This window comes from Physeter macrocephalus, chromosome 10 (genome assembly GCF_002837175.3).
Source record: "Physeter macrocephalus isolate SW-GA chromosome 10, ASM283717v5, whole genome shotgun sequence".
Lineage (NCBI taxonomy): Eukaryota > Metazoa > Chordata > Mammalia > Artiodactyla > Physeteridae > Physeter > Physeter macrocephalus.
The window spans coordinates 75295378-75314593 of NC_041223.1; the positions used below are offsets into that span (position 1 = coordinate 75295378).

Genomic DNA, 19216 nt, shown 5'->3' on the forward strand with positions numbered 1-19216 from the left:
TTTTTTTTTAACATCTTTATTGGAGTACAATTGCTTTACAATGTTGTGTTAGTTTCTGCTGTATAACAAAGTGAGTCAGCTATATGTATACATATATCCCCATATCCCCTGCCTCTTGTGTCTCCCTCCCACACTCCCTATCCCACCCCTCTAGGTGGTCACAAAGCACCGAGCTGATCTCCCTGTGCTATGCAGCTGCTTCCCACTAGCTATCTATTTTACATTTGGTAATGTATATATGTCAGTGCTACACTCTCACTTTGTCCCAGCTTACCCTTCCCCCTCCTCATGTCCTCAAGTCCATTCTCTACATCTGTGTCTTTAGTCCTGTCCTGCCCCTAGTTTCATCAGAACCATTTTATTTTTAAGATTCCATATATATGTGTTAGCATATGGTATTTGTTTTTCTCTTTCTGACTTACTTCACTCTGTATGACAAACTCTAGGTCCATCCACCTCACTACAAATAACTCAATTTCATTTCTTTTTATGGCTGAGTAATAGTCCAATGAATATATGTGCCACATCTTCTTTACCCATTTATCTGTTGATGGACAACTAGGTTGCTTCCATGTCCTGGCTATTGTAAATAGAGCTGCAATGAATATTGTGGTACATGTCCCTTTTTGAATTATGGTTTTCTTAGGGTATATGCCCAGTAGTAGGATTGCTGGGTCATATGGTAGTTATATTTTTAGTTTTTTAAGGACCCTCCATACTGTTCTTACTGTTCTCCATAGTGGCTGTATCAATATACATTCCTGCCAACAGTGCAAGAGGGTTCCCTCTTCTCCACACCCTCTCCAGCATTTATTAGATTTTTTGATGATGGCCATTCTGACTGGTGCAAGGTGATACCTCATTGTAGTTTGATTTGCATTCCTCTAATGCTTAGTGATATTGGGCATACTTTCATGAGTTTGTTAGTAAACTGTATATCTTCTTTGGAGAAATGTCTGCTTAGGTCTTCTGCCCATTTTTGGATTGGGTTGTTTGTTTTTTTGATATTAAGCTGCATGTGCTGCTTGTATATTTTGGAGATTGATCTTTGTCAGTTGCTTCATTTGCAAACGTTTTCTCCCATTCTGAGGCTTGTCCTTTCATCTTGTTTATGGTTTCCTTTGCTGTGCAAAAACTTTTAAGTTTCATTACGTCCCGTCCCATTTGTGTATTTCTGGTTTTATTTCCATTTCTCTAGGGGGTGGTTCAAAAAGAACCTTGCTGTGATTTACATCATAGAGTGTTCTGCCTACGTTTTCCACTAAGAGTTTTATAGTGTCTAGCCTTACATTTAGTTCTTTAATACATTTTGAGTTTATTTTTGTTTATGGTGTTAGGAAGTGTTTTTTCTGATCTGATTTTTATGATTTCTTTCCTTTGCTAACTTTGGGTTTCTTTTGTTCTTCTTTTTCTAATTGCTTTAGGTGTAAGGTTAGGTTGTTTATTTGAGATTTTTCTTGTTTCTTTAGGTAGGATTGTATTGTTATAAACTTCCCTCTTAGAACTGCTTTTGCTGCACCCCATAGGTTTTGGGTCATCGTGCTTTCATTGTCATTTCTTTCTAGGTATTTTTTCATTTCCTCTTCGATTTCTTCAGTGATCTCTTGGTTATTTAGTAACGTATTGTTTAGCCTCCATGTGTTTGCATTTTTTATGTTTTTTTTTCCTGTAATTGATATCTAGTCTTATAGCGTTGTGGTCAGAAAAGATACTTGATACAGTTTCAATTTTCTTAAATTTACCAAGGCTTGATTTGTGACCCAAGATATGGTCAATCTGGAGAATGTTCCATGAGCACCTGAGAAGAAATTGTATTATGCTGTTTTTTGATGGAATGTCCTATAAATATCAATTAAGTCCATTTTGTTTAATGTATCATTTAAAGCATGTTTTTCCTTATCTATTTTTATTTTGGATGACCTGTCCATTGGTGAAAGTGGGGTGTTAAAGTTCCCCACTACAATTGTGTTACTGTCGATTTCCCCTTTTATGGCTGTTAGCAATTATGCTGTTAGGCTGTTAGCCTTATGCATTGAGGTGCTCCTAGGTCGGGTGCATAAATATTTACAATTGTTATATCTTCTTCTTGGATTGATCCCTTGATCATTATGTAGTGTCCTTCTTTGTCTCTTGTAATAGTCTTTATTTTAAAGTATATTTTGTCTGATATGAGAATTGCTATTCCAGCTTTCTTTTGATTTCCATTTGCATGGAAGGGAAGTTTTCAACTATAATCTCTTCAAATATTTTCTCAGACCCTATCTTTTTCTCTTCTTCTTCTGGATCCCATATAATTTGAATGTTGGTGGCTTTAATGTTGTCCAGAGGTCTCTGAGACTGTCCTCAATTCTTTTCATTCTTTTTTCTTTATTCTGCTTTGAGGTAGCTATTTCCACTATTTTGTCTTCCAGGTCACTTATCCATTCTTCTGCCTCAGTTACTGTTGTGTTTCCTGCCTAGAGAAGTTCCTTTAGTATTTGTTGTAAAGTTGGTTTGGTGGTGCTGAATTCTCTTAGCTTTTTCCAAGATTTTGGATCATCTTTACTTTTATTACTCTGAATTCTTTTTCAGGTAGACTGCCCAGTTCCTCTTCATTTGTTAGGTCTGGTGGGTTTTTACCTTGCTCCTTCATCTCGTCTGTAAAAGTTGTAATTTCTCTGTCGAATCTGAATGAGATCCTTGCTGGTAGAGTAATCTTGGTTGTATGTTTTTCCCTTTTATCACTATAAAAATGTCCTGCCACTCCCTTTTGGTAGAGTTTCTGCTGAAAGATCAGTTGTTAACCTTATGGGGATTCCCTCCCTTTTATGTTATTTGTTCCTTTTCCCTTGCTGCTTTTAATATTTTTTCTTTGTATTTTTTGTCTTCTCATTTTGCGCATCTTACTGCGTTTGGGGTCTCCTTTTCGCAGGCTGCAGGTTTGTAGTTCCCATTGTTTTTGGTGTCTGCCCTCAGTGGGTGATTCAGTGTCTTGTGTAGCCTTCCTGGTGGAGGGCACTGGTGCCTGTGTTCTGGTGGATGAGACTGGATCTTGTCTTTCTGGTGGGCAGGGTTGTGTCTGGTGGTGTGTTTTGGTGTGTCTGTGAACTTAGTATGATTTTAGGCAGCCTCTCTGCTAATGGGTGGGGCTGTGGTCCTGTCTTGTTAGTTGTTTGGCATGGGGTGTCCTGAACTGGATTTTGCTGGCTGTTGGGTAGAGCTAGGTCTTAGCGATGAGACAGAGATCTCTGGGAGAGCTCTTGTCAGTTGATATTATGATTACGTGGGGTTGGGAGGTCTCTGGTGGTCCGATGTCCTGAGCTCGGCTCTCCCAGTTCAGAGGCTGAGGCCTGACACCAGGCTGGAGCACAAGACCCTGTCAGCCACACGGCCAGTTCCTTGGGAATTCTGAGACCTTAATTCAGAACTGCTTTCAACTACGGGGTTTTTGAAGCCAAACTGTCTGAGAGGTCTGTGATCAGCCAGAAGCTGGCATCTCTTTAGATATGGGATCCTCTCTCTTTCCTTTTCTATCTCACTGATTTTCCTGCCATCTGAGCCAAAGCACTCCTGCCTTGGTTGACACATGTCTAGTCCTTGTCTTTATTATTAATATCTTCAAAGCAGAAAACTTTGATGCTTGCTGTGATTATAATGTTCCAATTATCTTTATATATCTGTTATATGTGTATGTATATATATAAGTGTTTATATATATATATACACACAATGTCTTTGTTTATATATATACACACATTTATATATAAAATAAGTTATTTCTTTCAAATATCTCTGTGTTTTGAATGCACAGTCTGCTGCATTTTTATATTATTTTCTACCACTCAAACAGATAAGAAGTTCAAGGATTACAGTATGAAGATGAAATAATTTATCATTCCTAAGCATTGTATACCCATACTTTAGGTAAGACAGTTATCTGTTGGGTTAATTTAAGTCATAGAAAGACAGTGGAATGAAGCAATTATTTACAAGAGGTAATATGATATTGTAGACATTTTTTGAGCAGTTATAATAACTTAATAAGTATATACATTAATTTCTATTTTCTTTGTATAAGCAGTCCAGTAATCCACTCAGAACCAAGATTAAAAGAAATATAAATTCTGTAGTTGAAATTTAACTATTAAGTATTATAAACTTTTTTTGTCTTTATTGCTAAAGATAGACAGTTATCTTATTTTCCCTTTTAGAAATATTTCTCATCTTGTCTAGTACACATTGTTTTAGCTCATTTCTCTTCTTCCTGGATTCAAAGCTAGAAAAACCTTCCCAGCTCCTTTTGCCATTAGGTGTGTTCATGTGACAAAGTTCTAGCCAACAGAATGCCAACGAAAATGAGACATGCCACCTCCATGCCTGCTTCCCCCCACCAGTAAACTATCTACCCATTCTCTGCCATGCTGACTGGAGGAGACTCACGTTTTTAGCCAAAAACACATTTGAACTAGCATAAATTGAATAAGGTTGAATAAATGAACTCTTTATAAAGATGTGGTTGAGGCTAGAACCACAGGGGATAATATAGTATTCCTGGGCCACAGCATAGCTATTCTGATACCACTTCTGTGTCTAAAGGCTGCCAGAAAGAAAGGAGTCACCAGTACTTGGAGGAGAGCCATCTGCCAGGAGCTGAGACCTTCATGGGACACCATACAAAGGTCAAGGGATTATAGATCGTGATGTCCCTTGCTTGCCTCTTGAATTTCCTTCCAGTGTCACCATTGATGGAACCACATAGGAAGCCAGAAGACAAGAAATCTTGTATTTTATTGCTAGGGCTGCCTCATCAAAATATCACAGACTGGATGGCTTAAACAAATGAAATGTATTGTCTCACATTTGTGCAGGCTAGAAGTTCAAGATCAAGGTGTCAGCAGTGTTGGTTCCTTCTGAGGGCTATGAGAGAAAGATGTGTTCCAAGTCCTTCTCCTTGGCTTGTAGATGACCGCTTTCTCCTTCTTTCTTTACACTGTCTTCCCTCTGTGCATGTCTCTCTCTGTGTCCTAATTTCTCTCTTTTATAAAGACACTGGTCATATGGGATTAAGGCTTACCCTAATGACCTCAGATTAACTTGATTACCTCTTTAAAGATGCTATCTTCAAATAAGGTCACATTCTGAGATACTGGAGATTAGCACTTCAATGCAAACCTTTGGAGACACAATTGAACCCATGACTGAGCCCATTGATATAAACTACAGAGTACCTCATCCTTAAGCTACCAAGGTGTTCAAGAGTGGGGTGACAAATGCTTACCTATTTGTGTTTGTTTTTCTTCTTCATGTACTATATGCTGTGGTTTTGCAGCCTAACATCACTGCTTGGTTTCATTTGTACTTTCCCTTTCGTTAAAAGAAGAGCAACAGCTCTAGCTAATATCTCAGTAAAATAGTCTTAGTACATGTGCTTTTAGTACCTTTACTATACCAGTGTGCATTTCACCTGATTTAAGCACTCCATATTTTCCTTCCTGCTTTTGTTAGGTTAAACAGTCACGTTTCTTTTTTAAAAGTATCGTGCTCCTCTGCAGAAATCCTGTCTTTCCTTGTTCCAAAAATAATGAGCTTTTCAAGTTATTTTTTCACAGAGAGTATTTCTTTCAGTCTTTCTGAGAGAGCCCTTCTTCATGGGTTGTGCACAGCCTTGCTGTTTTTTTCCCCCCACAATTCCACTAGAGCATGGGAGGAAGGATGCTTCTCCTATATTCATATGCAATGGAACGTCATCATCCAACAGAAACAAGGTGAGAGTGTAGAGTTGGGAGTGAAATGGGTGCATACCATTAGCTTTACTTTAAAGAGTATGTTAATGGTCAAAAAATTATGGTCACAGGGACTTCCCTAGCGGTCCAGTGGTTAAGACTCTACACTTCCAATGAAGGGGGGGGGTGCAGGTTTGATCCCTGGTCAGGGAACTAAGATCCCACATGCTGCGTGGCACGTCCAGGAAAAAATAAAGAATAACGTGCACACAGAATATTAAAAAAAAATGCTTTTTTTAAATTATAGCCACAGCATTCCTGAATTGATTTAAACTTAAAATTGAAATTTCCTTTTTCCCTTTTACTTCCAAGTATGTTTTAAAGGTGTAGAAAACTAAAATTAATGGAGCTCCACTTTTGTTCTTTATAGATGATAAAAATAAGAAAAATGCATATTTTTATAAATTTTCCATTACTTCAAACAATCCCAGGACATGTGAAGAAATATTTCTGAATTTATATAACTTAGAACAGATATAGACAGGTTGTCAACTACTTTTTCATAAAAATAAAAAGCAATAGTGTGTGTAAACTGCAAAAAACAAAAACAAATTGTAGTTGTATAACTTTAAGGAAAGTGATTTTTTTTGCTGTTAAATATCCTTAAAAGTGACATGTGCTGAGGATAGAGAAAAAATAGGTACCCCTGAGATGTTGTAATGTTTTTCTTTTTAAAAAACACTTTAAAGAGTATGTAGCCACTTTTAAAACACAGACTGGACATGCTATAGCAGAAAAATTTAAGAGATCTGGGTTCTCATCTTGCCCTCCCACTGACTAGCACCATGTGATCTTGAGAAAGTTGCTTACTTTCTATGATCCTCGGCTTTGAAATGTGCAAAATGAGTGTTATGGACTCACAACAAATTCATATGTTGAAGTCCTAACCCTCAGTACTTCAGAATGTGACTGTTTGAAGGTAGGGTTTTTAAAGAGATAAGAAGTTAAAATGAAACAATTAGGTGGGCTCTAATCCCTCATGACTAATGTCTTTATAAGAGGAGGAAATTAGAACACAGACACACAGAGGATACGGTGCAAAGATACAGGGAGATTACAGTCATATACAAGCCAAGTGAGAGGTGTCAGAAGAAACAACCCTGCCAATATCTTTTAAAAATATTTTTATTGATGTATAGTTGATTCACAACATTGTGTTAATTTCTGCTCTACAGCGAAGTTATACACAAACACACTTATATATATGTATACATATATATATATACATTCTTTTTTAAAATATTCTTTTTCATTATGGTTTATCACAGGATACTAAATATGGTTCCCTGTGCTATACAGTAGGACCTTGTTGTTTATCCATCCTATATATAATAGTTTGCATCTGCTAATCCCAAACACCCAATCCATCCCTTCCCCAAACTCCTCCCCCTTGGCAACCACAGGTCTGCTCTCTATGTCTGTGAGTCTGTGTCATATTTTAGATTCTGCATTTACATGATATATGGTATTTGTCTTTCTCTTTCTGATTTACTTAACTTAGTATGATAATCTCTAGTTGCAGCCATGTTGCTGCAAGTCCTGCCGATATCTTGATCTCAGAATTCCAGCCTCCAGAGCTGTGAGAAGTAAATTTATGTTATTTAAGTCCCCCAGTCTGTGATGCTTTATTATGGCAGCCCAACGATGCTTAGTTAGTTATGTGTCTGTAAAGCATCCCGCCTATGGTGGTTGTTTAATGCTTGCTAATTAAAATTGTTCTTGCTGCTTGAAGGCTTTTTTTCAGGGCACATCATTTATAATTCTTATCTTTATCTTATCTTGAACATGCAGCAGTTCTTTCAGGGTAGAAGAAGATAAGAGATCAAATTATACTATGTTTCTACAACGTGGGTCATTGTACCCATGACTTAAAACATATTCAGACGTTTTGGAGTAGCCTTGGAATTGCGCCCTTTTCAAACCCTGTTTTTTTCCTGTATTTAACCTCTATATCTCCTAGTTCTATATCTGGGAAATGATAGTAAAACTATAATAAAATGTTAATTCATAAACAACAAGGTCCTACTGTATAGCACAGGGAACTATATTCAATATCTAATAATAAACTACATAATGGAAAAGAATATGAAAAAGAATATATATATATGTATAAAAGAATCACTGTGCTGTATACCTGAAACATTGTTAATCAACTATACTTCAATAAAAAATGAAAGAAACTATAATAAAAGTTAATAATTAAATTGTTCTTAGAGATGAATAAATTTGTATATGTAATAGAATTATGACTTGACACATAATTGGTGTTTAATAAATTGTAACTATGATTACCGTGTTCTCAATTTATTTTTTAACCCTTTTTCAACACGCCCCAAGTTAGAACAGCATCTTCTGGTGCACCCTCTGTCTCTCCCACCATTTCTCACTCGTCACTTGTCTTTGTTTCCTTTGAAGCGTCAAAATATGTCTTTTGTGATACAATTCTCACTGCTACCCCAATGTTCATAGACCTGCTTTCCGTCCAGATGATGGTACACTCTGCCTTGGGAAACTATCACCTTGGCTAGGATGGCATTTTCCAAAGTGCATTACCCTCAGCATTGGTTATTCAAGAGGTTAAAATGCTGAAGAAAAACATTAAAGTGTCCTGTGCCCATGTCTTGAGTTAAGCAAAGAAAGCGACACTTTATTAAATTAGGGTCTCAGGAGTCTTAAAATGCACACGTGCATTTTGAGTGTCAGGGAAGGTATATGCGATGTAGCCTTTCAACAATTTAGTTGATAATAAATTGTTTTTTCATTAATTTTCCCTAAGAGTCTGGATTCTAGACAATAGGATTTGGGTAGTTCTGGCTTAAAGAGGGTAGACTTCCTTAAAACTTCTCCTTTTACTTCTTTCTCAGTCTCTGTTTTTTGCCTCTTTGCTTTCTTCTATTTTGGCTTTAAACAGTTAATTATTTTTACCAAATAATAACCTATTGCCATAACCAAATAATTTACTTTAGTCTACATACTGGATAAGGATGATGGTGTGTGTTTCAAAATATCACTTATTTAGAAAAAAAGGTGGAAGGAGGCAAAACACATAATATATACTACGTATTAAAAATTAGACCTTACTAAATATCAAAAAAATGCAAATTAGGGGAAAATGTCAATTTCACTTCATAGATTGACAAAATTATATCTGATGTTGGTGAGGATTTGGGGGGTAAAGTCAACTTCAAACGCAGCTTTTAGGAATATAATAATACATATTCATTACTCTATATCTATTGTGGTATAATGGATCATTTTACTTTTCTTCTTTATGTGTTTTTGAATGTTCCACATTTTCTACAGTGAATATATTTGACTTTGTTTATCAGAAGAAATACCAGTTTGTTTTTACAACTCCTCTAAGTGGAAAACATTGTGAGGCTTTCAAGGCTTCTTTTTGTAAATCTGCTTATGTAAATTCCTTGATAATATAATTCCTATAACATTCTTTCCCCAGTACTATGTCTACTATATAGAAAAGAGAGAATAGTTTGATGAACATTAATTTACATGCAAGAATATGTGAATATTAATCAGGAGAGCCTCCACTTTAAAGTGCAAGAACAATATCCAGAGAAATAGTCTTTGCTGCATATGAGATGAAGTGGAAATAAAAAGTGTATCTTACCTGATAAGCAGTGTATACTTTTGTCCATCATCCACTTTAATAGTAGTGTTAATGCTTTTCAATTTTGCTTCACCAGCACAGAAAAAGTGGTACTACGGGGAAAAAAAAAATTTCCTCAGTTTTTCAGTGTGAAATTAACATCTTATTTTTGTATTGAACATTACAATTTACCAGTTATATTTTTATTGTGTTGGATAGATAAGAAGTCTGAAAATTAAAGGGACAGCTCAAGGTGTGCAACTAATAAATGCTAGAATTAAAACACATAAATGGATACATATTATATACATACACATAAACCATACACATGTACACATACACACACACACACACACACACACACACACACACACACACACACACTTCTGGTTTCTCTTCTTGTATTCTGGGGAGCCTGGTTCAGAAAGGCAACTTCTTCTGCTAGCTGGGAGTGAGTGTTAATAGGCAATTTTCCTTAGATACTAGCAACTGAGCAATGCAAACACTAGTGTATACCATCTAGACAGTGATGTTAACGTCACTCAAGGGAACCTTAAAGATTATGAAAGTTAATCATTCATCCTAAACTTCCAGAGGATTGAAGGGGGCTATGGCCATTTGTGGGATTATTGCTAATTGGACCAACTGAGTTATGGTTTTAAAAGGAGCAAATCATGTCTATAGTAGATATGCTTGGCCAGACATCCCTGGGAATTCCATGAATGGGCTGCAGTGGCCTATTCATCTTCTCAACAGCATGCTCCTGAATGTATATCAGGTATATTGTGGCCATTCTTTCCCAGAAAGGGCCTTTATAGTCTTTAGCATATCTATTAGAGATCTGTAAGCCACATATAAGTTAAAGAAACACAGTTGCATAGTGTTTCATAACTCCTATGCATCCAGCTACATTAAACTGATATGTCTATATCTTCCCACATGTATTCCAAAGGTAAACATAATGCTATATATCTTAACTTTTTGTGATATTTGGTCATCTCAAAAAGGTTCCTTTCCTTTGTAAAATTATCTACTGAGAGTTCACTTTAAGAACTATGTTAAACAGCATTGAGATTTTCAAAAACAAATATATCTACATGTACTTTGCCAGAAAATCAGTTGCATGACCTTTGAATGTACATTCTTCTCAGGCCACGTGTAACTAAGTAAAAGGCCACATTTGTCTATTGCATTTTTATGCTGTGTCTAGTATGCAATCAAGGTGACCAGATTTAATATTTAATATTTCTGGCATCATGGATAATAATTTAGCTATTTCTTATGTACATCACTAGGAAATCTATGTTGTTAGTTAAAATAGTTATTTAAGTTTAAATGATAATTTACTGGCCAACAATGTGTGTGTATGGGGGGTGGTAATCTCCTTGTTTTCTTCAAATATATCTTTTTTTTTTTTTTTGCGGTATGCGGGCCTCTCACTGTTGTGGCCTCTCCCGTTGTGGAGCACAGGCTCCGGACGCGCAGGCTCAGCGGCCATGGCTCACGGGTCCAGCCGCTTCGCGGCACGTGGGATCCTTCCTGACAGGGGCACGAACCCGTGTCACCTGCATCGGCAGGCGGATTCTCAACCACTGTGCCACCAGGGAAGCCCACAGCTAAGTCTTATTAATTCCTATCTTCAGGGATGTAAAAGTTAAACATTTAAAAATATTTAATGGATGATTTTATTAATTGTATTTGAATTTTTTTCTTTTATTATAAATAGCTCCTTTATGATATATATAAAACAATAGCTACTGTGATTGTTACTCTGTACCATGGATTTTCAAAGTAATTTATAAGTTTCAGCTGATTGCTTCCTTACAAAACAAAAAACAAGAAAAACAAAAAACCAAAAATCTCTGAAGTAGGTACTACCCTTTTATTACCTTCTTTATTCAGAGGTGGAAACTGAGGGGGAGTAATCTGCTCCAGTCAGGGAGGCACAGTGATTCGTGAAACAGCTAATAAGTGAAGGGACTGACGTTTGAGTCCCAACATGGATGTATCTGCTTACCTCCTTGTTATTAGAAAGAGCCAATGAAATAGTTTTAAAAATTAATTTTGATACATTTATCTTTGAAACTTAAATTTCCTAAAATCATTTGACTAACAATTCTGCATTTCTAGAATTTGAATAGGTGTTAAATTATGATCACTGGAAGAGTTCAACCATAATATGTCTTTTGTGAAAATTGTAATGTAAATACATTCCCCATATGATTATACTTTTAAAATGAATGAGGAAATTGTAGCATAATCTTGAAAAATCATAGCAGAATAAGGAAAATCTTAAAATCATAAAGATAGGATAGGAATGAAATTTCCTTTAAATCATTACAATGATGGGTGTGGAAAGAACATGGATTTTGGACTGACACAATGGAGTAACAATTCCTGATCTACCATCTTTGAAAGCGTTCAAAGAGCATGTGTAATACCGAACACTCTGAGAACCTCCACTGGCCTGCGAGGTCTTTGTGAGATACAGAGAGAAATACCTACTCCTCATATTGGATTAATATGTCCCAGGCTTTCTTCTATGAGTTTATATGCCTTTACTTATTCACCCATTGTACTACACTAACTTCACAATATTTATTCACTTACTAATTTAAATGTCACACCTACATTTACTACCCTCCTTCATGAGTGAGTAAACTCCAGCCCAGAAAGCTTAAACTTTGCAAGACCTCAAAACCCCTAAATGGCCGAGCCGGTGTTCCATCTCTAACATTCTTGCTCTAGAGTCCATGATCTTAATATATTTTCTTAAGTTGGAGCCCAACACATAATTGCAATCCAATAAATTATAGTAATTATTACAGAGTATCAATATATATATTTTGTTTGTCATAAAACCTAAAAGAAAGAAATTCTACACCTCTCTTCACCCATTACAGTTTTATAATTCCTAAATGTCTTAGTTCAACTAATTTGAATTTACTTTTATCCATTTGAAAGTGAAAGAAACCTCCGTTCTCCCTTATTTCATACATATTTTCACTGATAATTCTACAGGTCTCTGGTGTGGTTCACCTTGTCTCTGTAGACATCCACTGTGGTGAGAGGGGCTGGCTGAGTTGTGAGCTGAGTTAGAAGTAGAAAAATGTGCTGGACGTGACCAGGGCTCAATATTATGTGTGTTTTATAGTTCCTTACATTTAGTTTCTTCATGTTTTCTGCTTATTATAAGACTAACGGAAATTTCTGGTCTTAGTCGAGGAAAATGCTGTAGAGCAGGGATCAGCAAACCTTATCTTAAAGGGTCAGACTGACGTTTGATGGCTCATTGTAGTATTCTATTCATTACATAATTCTATTTTCTTGTTCCATTTTCACCTGTTATTATTATCTGTAATCAATTTGAAGCAATATGAGAACAAAGCGTGTTTTATTTACCATTGAATCCTCACAAACTGGCACTGTCACTGGGGATGGATAAATGTTCAATGAATGAGTGAAAAAATGGATGAATGAATAAAGATAATGCTACCACTACTAATCTGCTACATCTGGTTGACATTTGTTTATATCAGACATTTTACTAAATTATGTATATGTGTTATATTACTTAGGAAAGATGAGTATTTAAAGAAAATCAAACTTGTACATCTTGGTTTATTTAAATTAGAAGGTGTACCTCACACTTTTATGGAAATTCATATCATATTTAAATAACATCATTAAAGAAATGATAGGCAAAAATACTGTTGTCATGTTTCATATACTAGACTGTGTTGAGTTAATTACCTTATTGCAGTGATGATTTGATGACTTCCTTAATCTGAGTATTTAGAACAGGAATGTGAGGTGATTTGTTAAGATAGAAAGGTCTTGGGAAAAGAGCATGAATTTTCAATTCAAAACTGGCTTCAAAATTTAGCTGTGTAATTTTGGACTTTTAAAGGAAGATTGTTATAAAGACTAGCAAGTTTTAAGTGAGCAGTCTCAAATTTTTGATATCAGAATCTCTTTGCACTCTGAAAAATTATTGAGGGCCCCAAAGAGTTTTGTTTATTGGGTTATATCTATCAATATGTATAATACTAAAATTAAAACAGACTTTTAAAACACAAAAATATATAAGTACACATTACACTAGTGATCAGAGGGATGACATCGCGTCATGAAGCTTCTGGAAAACTTATGAAAATGAGTACAAAAAAGGCAAATAACATCTTAGTGTTATTATAAAGAGAGTGTTCCCCTTAAAGATCCTTTGAAAGAAACCTGGGGTTTCCCAGGGGTTCCCAGATCACATCTGCCATTAAAGTTATAAAAAATTGCAGCAATTATTATAATTGAGAAATTGGGAAATATAATTGTGGAAGAAAAGTTGAAAATATAGAGAAAAGAAGAAAATGAAAGATATTCAAAGCATATACTATTTTGATATATAAACCGCTTACACCGAACAGGAAGAAATTACAAAAAACAGGACACACAACCTGGTGGTGAGTATAAAAGACATATTTAAGGTTACATTTTACATTGATAATAACCACTAAAGTGGTGAATCATAACAACTTCCTAAAATTTATGTTAAATAAATTTGACTTACCTTTAAAGTACCATTTTCAATAAATAATTGAATAAAAAGTCCATCTCCGGAATCTAAGTCATGTTTGATGTAGAGCAGGAGTCCATAGGCGCTGGAAGTCTGAAATTCTAGGGAGATGTTATTTTGTGGATTTAAAAACACATTCCGAAATTCTAGATAGGAATCTCCGTAATAACAAACACAACTGATATCTGTGGAGTCAGAAAGAAAATACAATTTATGTTGGAAGTAAATGTTCAATAGTCAGATATCACATTATAACGTTAGCATAATGTTTTCTGAAATGGCTCTGACCTGACTCTTTTCTGCCTATGACGAGCTTGGGCACCTATTTTCTTTGCCATTGTCACAGTGGTTTGACATAATTTATATGTACTGGGGGCATCATGATCAAATTTCATTGGCAGGTAGGGATGTCTAGATCTTCAAATACTCTTACTTAGATTTTATGTTACAGGTCACCAGAAATAGGAACATTTTCTAAAGACATTCTTATTCACTGTATATATAAGATGTTGGTACAAAATTTTGATTTGTGTCATTGTTAATTTGATTGGTGGTGTTTTAGGGCTGACAAAGAATATTGGGAAATAAAGGAATTGCCACCTTTTTGAAGCAATGCTATATTATCTCAGCGTCTTAAAAAACATCTTTTTCTCTTTGTTTTTCTTTTGCTTTCTGAATGATTATGTTTTAATTAGCCTTAATCTTTCAAGTAAAATACGGAGACATTTTGAGCAAAATACTTTGACAATTTAATTTCTTAAATTTATAAATATATGATTAATGAAACCTAGTTAACTTATTTCTCTAAGTTAATTATGTTATATCATTATTAAAAGTTACTTTTCTTTGATAAATACTTGATTGATCCTTGCTGATTGATGATATTTCTGTAACCATGAATTTGAATCTCTCTCCTTTCTGTCCTCCTTCTGTGACACACATACACATATAAAAACTCTCATTTAAAACTTCCAAATTGTTTATTCTTTCACAATTAATATTGATAGAAGAAATTATTCATGAAACAATGTGAGATTTAGTTTACTGCCCATCATAGGATAACACTCTTCATAAAATCTGTATTTTAAAACTTAAACACAGTTTATATTCTATGCAGAGTATTTTTCTTATTTTAAGATTTCAATAAAGCTTTAGAAATATTCATTGTGTAAATTTTCAAACTTGTAAAAAGCTCTAAGGAAATAATCAGCTAAACCTCAAAGAAAATATTTCCTTTTAAGTAGGAATAAGAAGGTTCAAAATACTGACAGAAAACATTTGTGCTTTGTAGACATAAAAACATATATATATTTTTTAAATCAAGGAATTCATTAGAAAATTGCTTAAAGATTGAAAATATTAACAATCCTTTCAATTTTGGCTTTCGAATTGTTTTAGTTCTTATGTTATATAGACAAATATTTTTTCCTTGTAGAATTTTAATGATGATGTTGAAGGCACAACATTAAATAATTTGAAAAGTTTCATCCATTTATTTGAATGAATTGTGAGTGGAGACAAATATCTGTTTTATTTAAAGTTCAAAATGTAAAAAAGCATAACACATTTTCAGAAAAAGACTAACATTACAACATGAATGTACTCCACATTGGTGAAATAAAGAAAACACTATATATCTTTAAAATGGTTCAGAAAGAAATATATTTTGCAACAATATCTAACTCTAAACTTATTTTAATTTCATTATTTTAAGATACGTATTTTTTTGGACTAACCTTTTAAAAATTAAGTGGCTTTGCCATCATGTGATTAGTGCTCTGTAATAAAAGCCCACACATGCACTCAGTTGTAAGCAACATGAGGTCAAGAGCCATATATGTTTGGTTCAGCATTCTACCCCAAGTGCTTGGTTTTCTTAAACATGTAAAAACACTATCTCTTATGGAAAATATAATTAATTTTGTTTAAATGTGGTTGGAAAATTATATTTTTTTATGTATGAATTTTTAAAAAATCAGGAAATATTTTGCATAGAGTAGTCAACCATATTTGTAGTGTTTCTTATTCAAATGCATGAATACAGATTTTATTTTCCATCTCCCTTAGTGAAAATCTTAATCTATTTAAAAGAGTGGTTGTGGGAATTACAGAATGGTTTTGTGAAGAAAAGATATGTATAGAGACTATATTCAGTAATGATGGGCTATAATTCCATACATTTTTCATTATCTAGAACTAAATTACAAGTTCCTGAATTTTGGTTTTCATTTTTTCAAATAGAAGAATCGTTATCTGAATTGTATGCCCTCATTTTATAATTATACCTCTGAATGAGGTTATATGCTTTTGGTATAACTAACCAGAAAGCCCAGTTCAATGTAGCTTCAGCAACAAAGAAATTTAAAGGCTTATGTAAAAGGAAGTTCAAGGATAGGACAGGCTTCCAGATAGATGCTTGTGTATGTAGAGGCTCAGCTGGGTCTTCATAAAAGAGCTGGATTTCTTCTGTTTCTGTTCTTCTACTCACATGGCAAGCTTTAATCTAAGGCTTGCTTTTCTCCTGAATCTAATATGGTGGCCAGTGGCAGCTTAAATGACATACCTCCTTCTTTGTGCCCCCAGTCACTCAGTTTTCAAAGAGGAAGGAAGAACTTTCCCAAGTGTAGAATGAACCTCTCCTAGCAGTTGACTTGCTAGAACTGGGTCACACATGAAGCCCTCCACTGGAGATGAAGATGGGGCCAGTTCCCACTGAGACATCGGGGTAGTGTTCACCGCAGATGAAATTGGTATCCCAGTACTTCCCAGATTCACACTTTGTTTCCTGGTTATTAGCAGATCAAAGACTTGAAGTGCAAATCACACTTCCAAGCCAGAGACCTTAACTTTCATCTCCAACTTCCTGCCTCTGCTTTTCCTTCTGAGACAGTTCTTACCTTCATTTCTAACTGTGCATATTGAGTATACAAATGAGTCTAGTCACTAAAAAATTTATGTGAAATTTGGTTGTTGCTGGGTGGGCAGTTGAAATTTTTGACACAAAACTATTTGAATTTCCAGTGCATAGTAACCCATAGCCAGCTCCAATGCATGAGGATAAAGAAAACTTCAAAGGTGTTTCAGTGAAAAATCAGAAGCCAGTAACCCTGCCTTCCCCCATAGCACAAAGAAGGGTTTTAAATACATTAGAAGAATAATAGAATAAATATATTTTAGAAGAAATGGCAAATATAGCTTCTGAGGCATAAATACATATTTAAATTGGAACAAAATAAAACTAATGTGTATAATATTCTTCTTTGATAAATTATGAACAATTACTCCAACAGCACATTTTCCTTTAATAAAATAAATACATAGAAAAAGTAAGTAATTCTTAGCTGAGTCTTTTTCTTTTGGTTTTATGGTTTAGCATATCACAAAACACTGAACACATTTCAAAGAATGGAGTCTTTTTTGCGATTAGTGTACTATATGTAAGATTAAACATGTAAGTTGGAAACTTATGAGAGAATAACTGAATACCAAGCTCTCCTACAATATTAATAGTTTGATAATGACTCTATAAAGACTGGACACTTTAAAAAGGATGTACATTATTAAACCTTATTTCTAGCAGATTATTGTCAACATCAGTGTAATCCATGAATAATCACTCAAAGAAACTCAAAGAAACATCCATAGCAAACTATGTATTTTTCTCTGGAGTATGTATCACTAATTAAATGTTAAGAAATAATTCACAACTGAAAATGCAAAATGATCCTTTATCATTTCAGGTGTCTTGGAGGTAATATCTAGGAAAAAATAGTGGACATTTGTGATATGTGGGTGTGTGTGTGCAAATTTTTCTGTTAAATGAAGTTTCAGTTTGAGAAAAGATTATATGTATCACATAAATATAATTCATATAGGAAGGTGTATTTAGTTTATTAAGAAGCCTGTGTTCAGTCTTGATTCTACCAGTGAGCAGATCACAACCACATATCAGCTGCAGAAATACCATGTGACTTGGTTTTGTTAATTTCCATTTTTTCTAGAAAGAGGAGCTTGGATTTTACCAATACAAAATACTCTCCATGTTTAATACTATATAGTTTCACATTCTCTAAATTGTGTTTAATTCACCTTAAAGTCCAAATTTATGTAGTCCATTTAAATTCATCTCAATTAGCTTAATATCTACAAATAAAGCAGGAGAAAGTAAGCAAATTAACCTTCACCCACTGTTTACTGTTGTACCAAGTTTGTTAAACAGTCTACTCATGCTTCCAAAAATGCTGATTTTTTCCTGTCAATTTAAAGATGTATTCCATTTGAAAATGCTCTTGTGGGAAGTGAGTATATTTTAAAATAAATTATGAAATATTTGTTCTTGTCATAGATTTTCACAGATTGATTGGTCCATGGATTGTGAGTCAATGACATAATTTATCAAGCAAGTATAATAGTATAATGCAAAAAAATAAGTTATCAAAACAAGTACTACTGAAATGCAAAGGCAGAAAGTGTAGTTTAAGATTGGCAGAGACTCCTCCGTGTAGCCAAAGGAAATATATAATAAATAGGAGTTACAGAGGCAGATTTAAGAAATTACGTGATTGGAAGACAAGCTGAGAGACAACTAGTCAAACAGTTGAAGACATTTTTCTCTGAAAGCAATGAGCAGTCATTGTGAAAGGAAGCACAACACCTATGATCACAATATTTTTCCTTTCACTGGCAAATGGAAATAGATTATCAGGGAAAATTCCTTTAATAGTCACCCACAGGATAGGAAGTAAAACGCAAATCAAATCATGCCACTTTCCTGTGTAAAAGCATGTCAGCCAGTTGTCTATGGCAGGATTGTTTAGTACTGACTCTGTGTAGACTCTTTCCAGCCCTTTCTTTCTCCTTTGTCTTTTAATGTGGAGTGCCAATTATCCTAGGATAACTTACAGAGCAGGAGCCCTTCCCATACTTCCTCTATGTAGGTCTATTTACGAGATGATTATCCTATTCCATTGGACAGACTGTACACCCCAAGCCAATCAAATACTGACTTAATTAGTATAGCTTTGGGATGCGTCTTGATGTCGAGTAATGCAATGCTGCATATTCTCCTTCCTTGGGATTCTTGGGATTGTGTTACTGACTGTTTGTCCTGTGCCTTTTGATACAAATATTGGAATCAGTAACATGTGCAACCATCTTTTTAAATTACATAAACAGTCTGAATAGAAACTAATTTGAATCCCATTGATTTTATGGAAAAAATTGTAAGTAATTGATATCTTTGGAACACTTTATCCTCCTACACGTGGACGTATATAT

The 19216-nt window shown here is 34.6% G+C and overlaps 1 protein-coding gene across 2 annotated transcripts in view; it reads right to left on the minus strand.

The window, feature by feature from the left end:
- EYS (eyes shut homolog) overlaps nt 1-19216 on the minus strand; it is a 1767714-nt gene that overhangs the window by 729637 nt on the left and 1018861 nt on the right. For both annotated transcript variants that reach the window (XM_024133056.1, XM_024133057.1), the window contains exons 25-26: nt 13934-14124; nt 9391-9482 (exon numbers count right to left, since the gene is read on the minus strand). In XM_024133056.1, coding sequence (XP_023988824.1) covers nt 9391-9482; nt 13934-14124 — 283 coding nt within the window. The remainder of the gene's footprint in view (nt 1-9390; nt 9483-13933; nt 14125-19216) is intronic.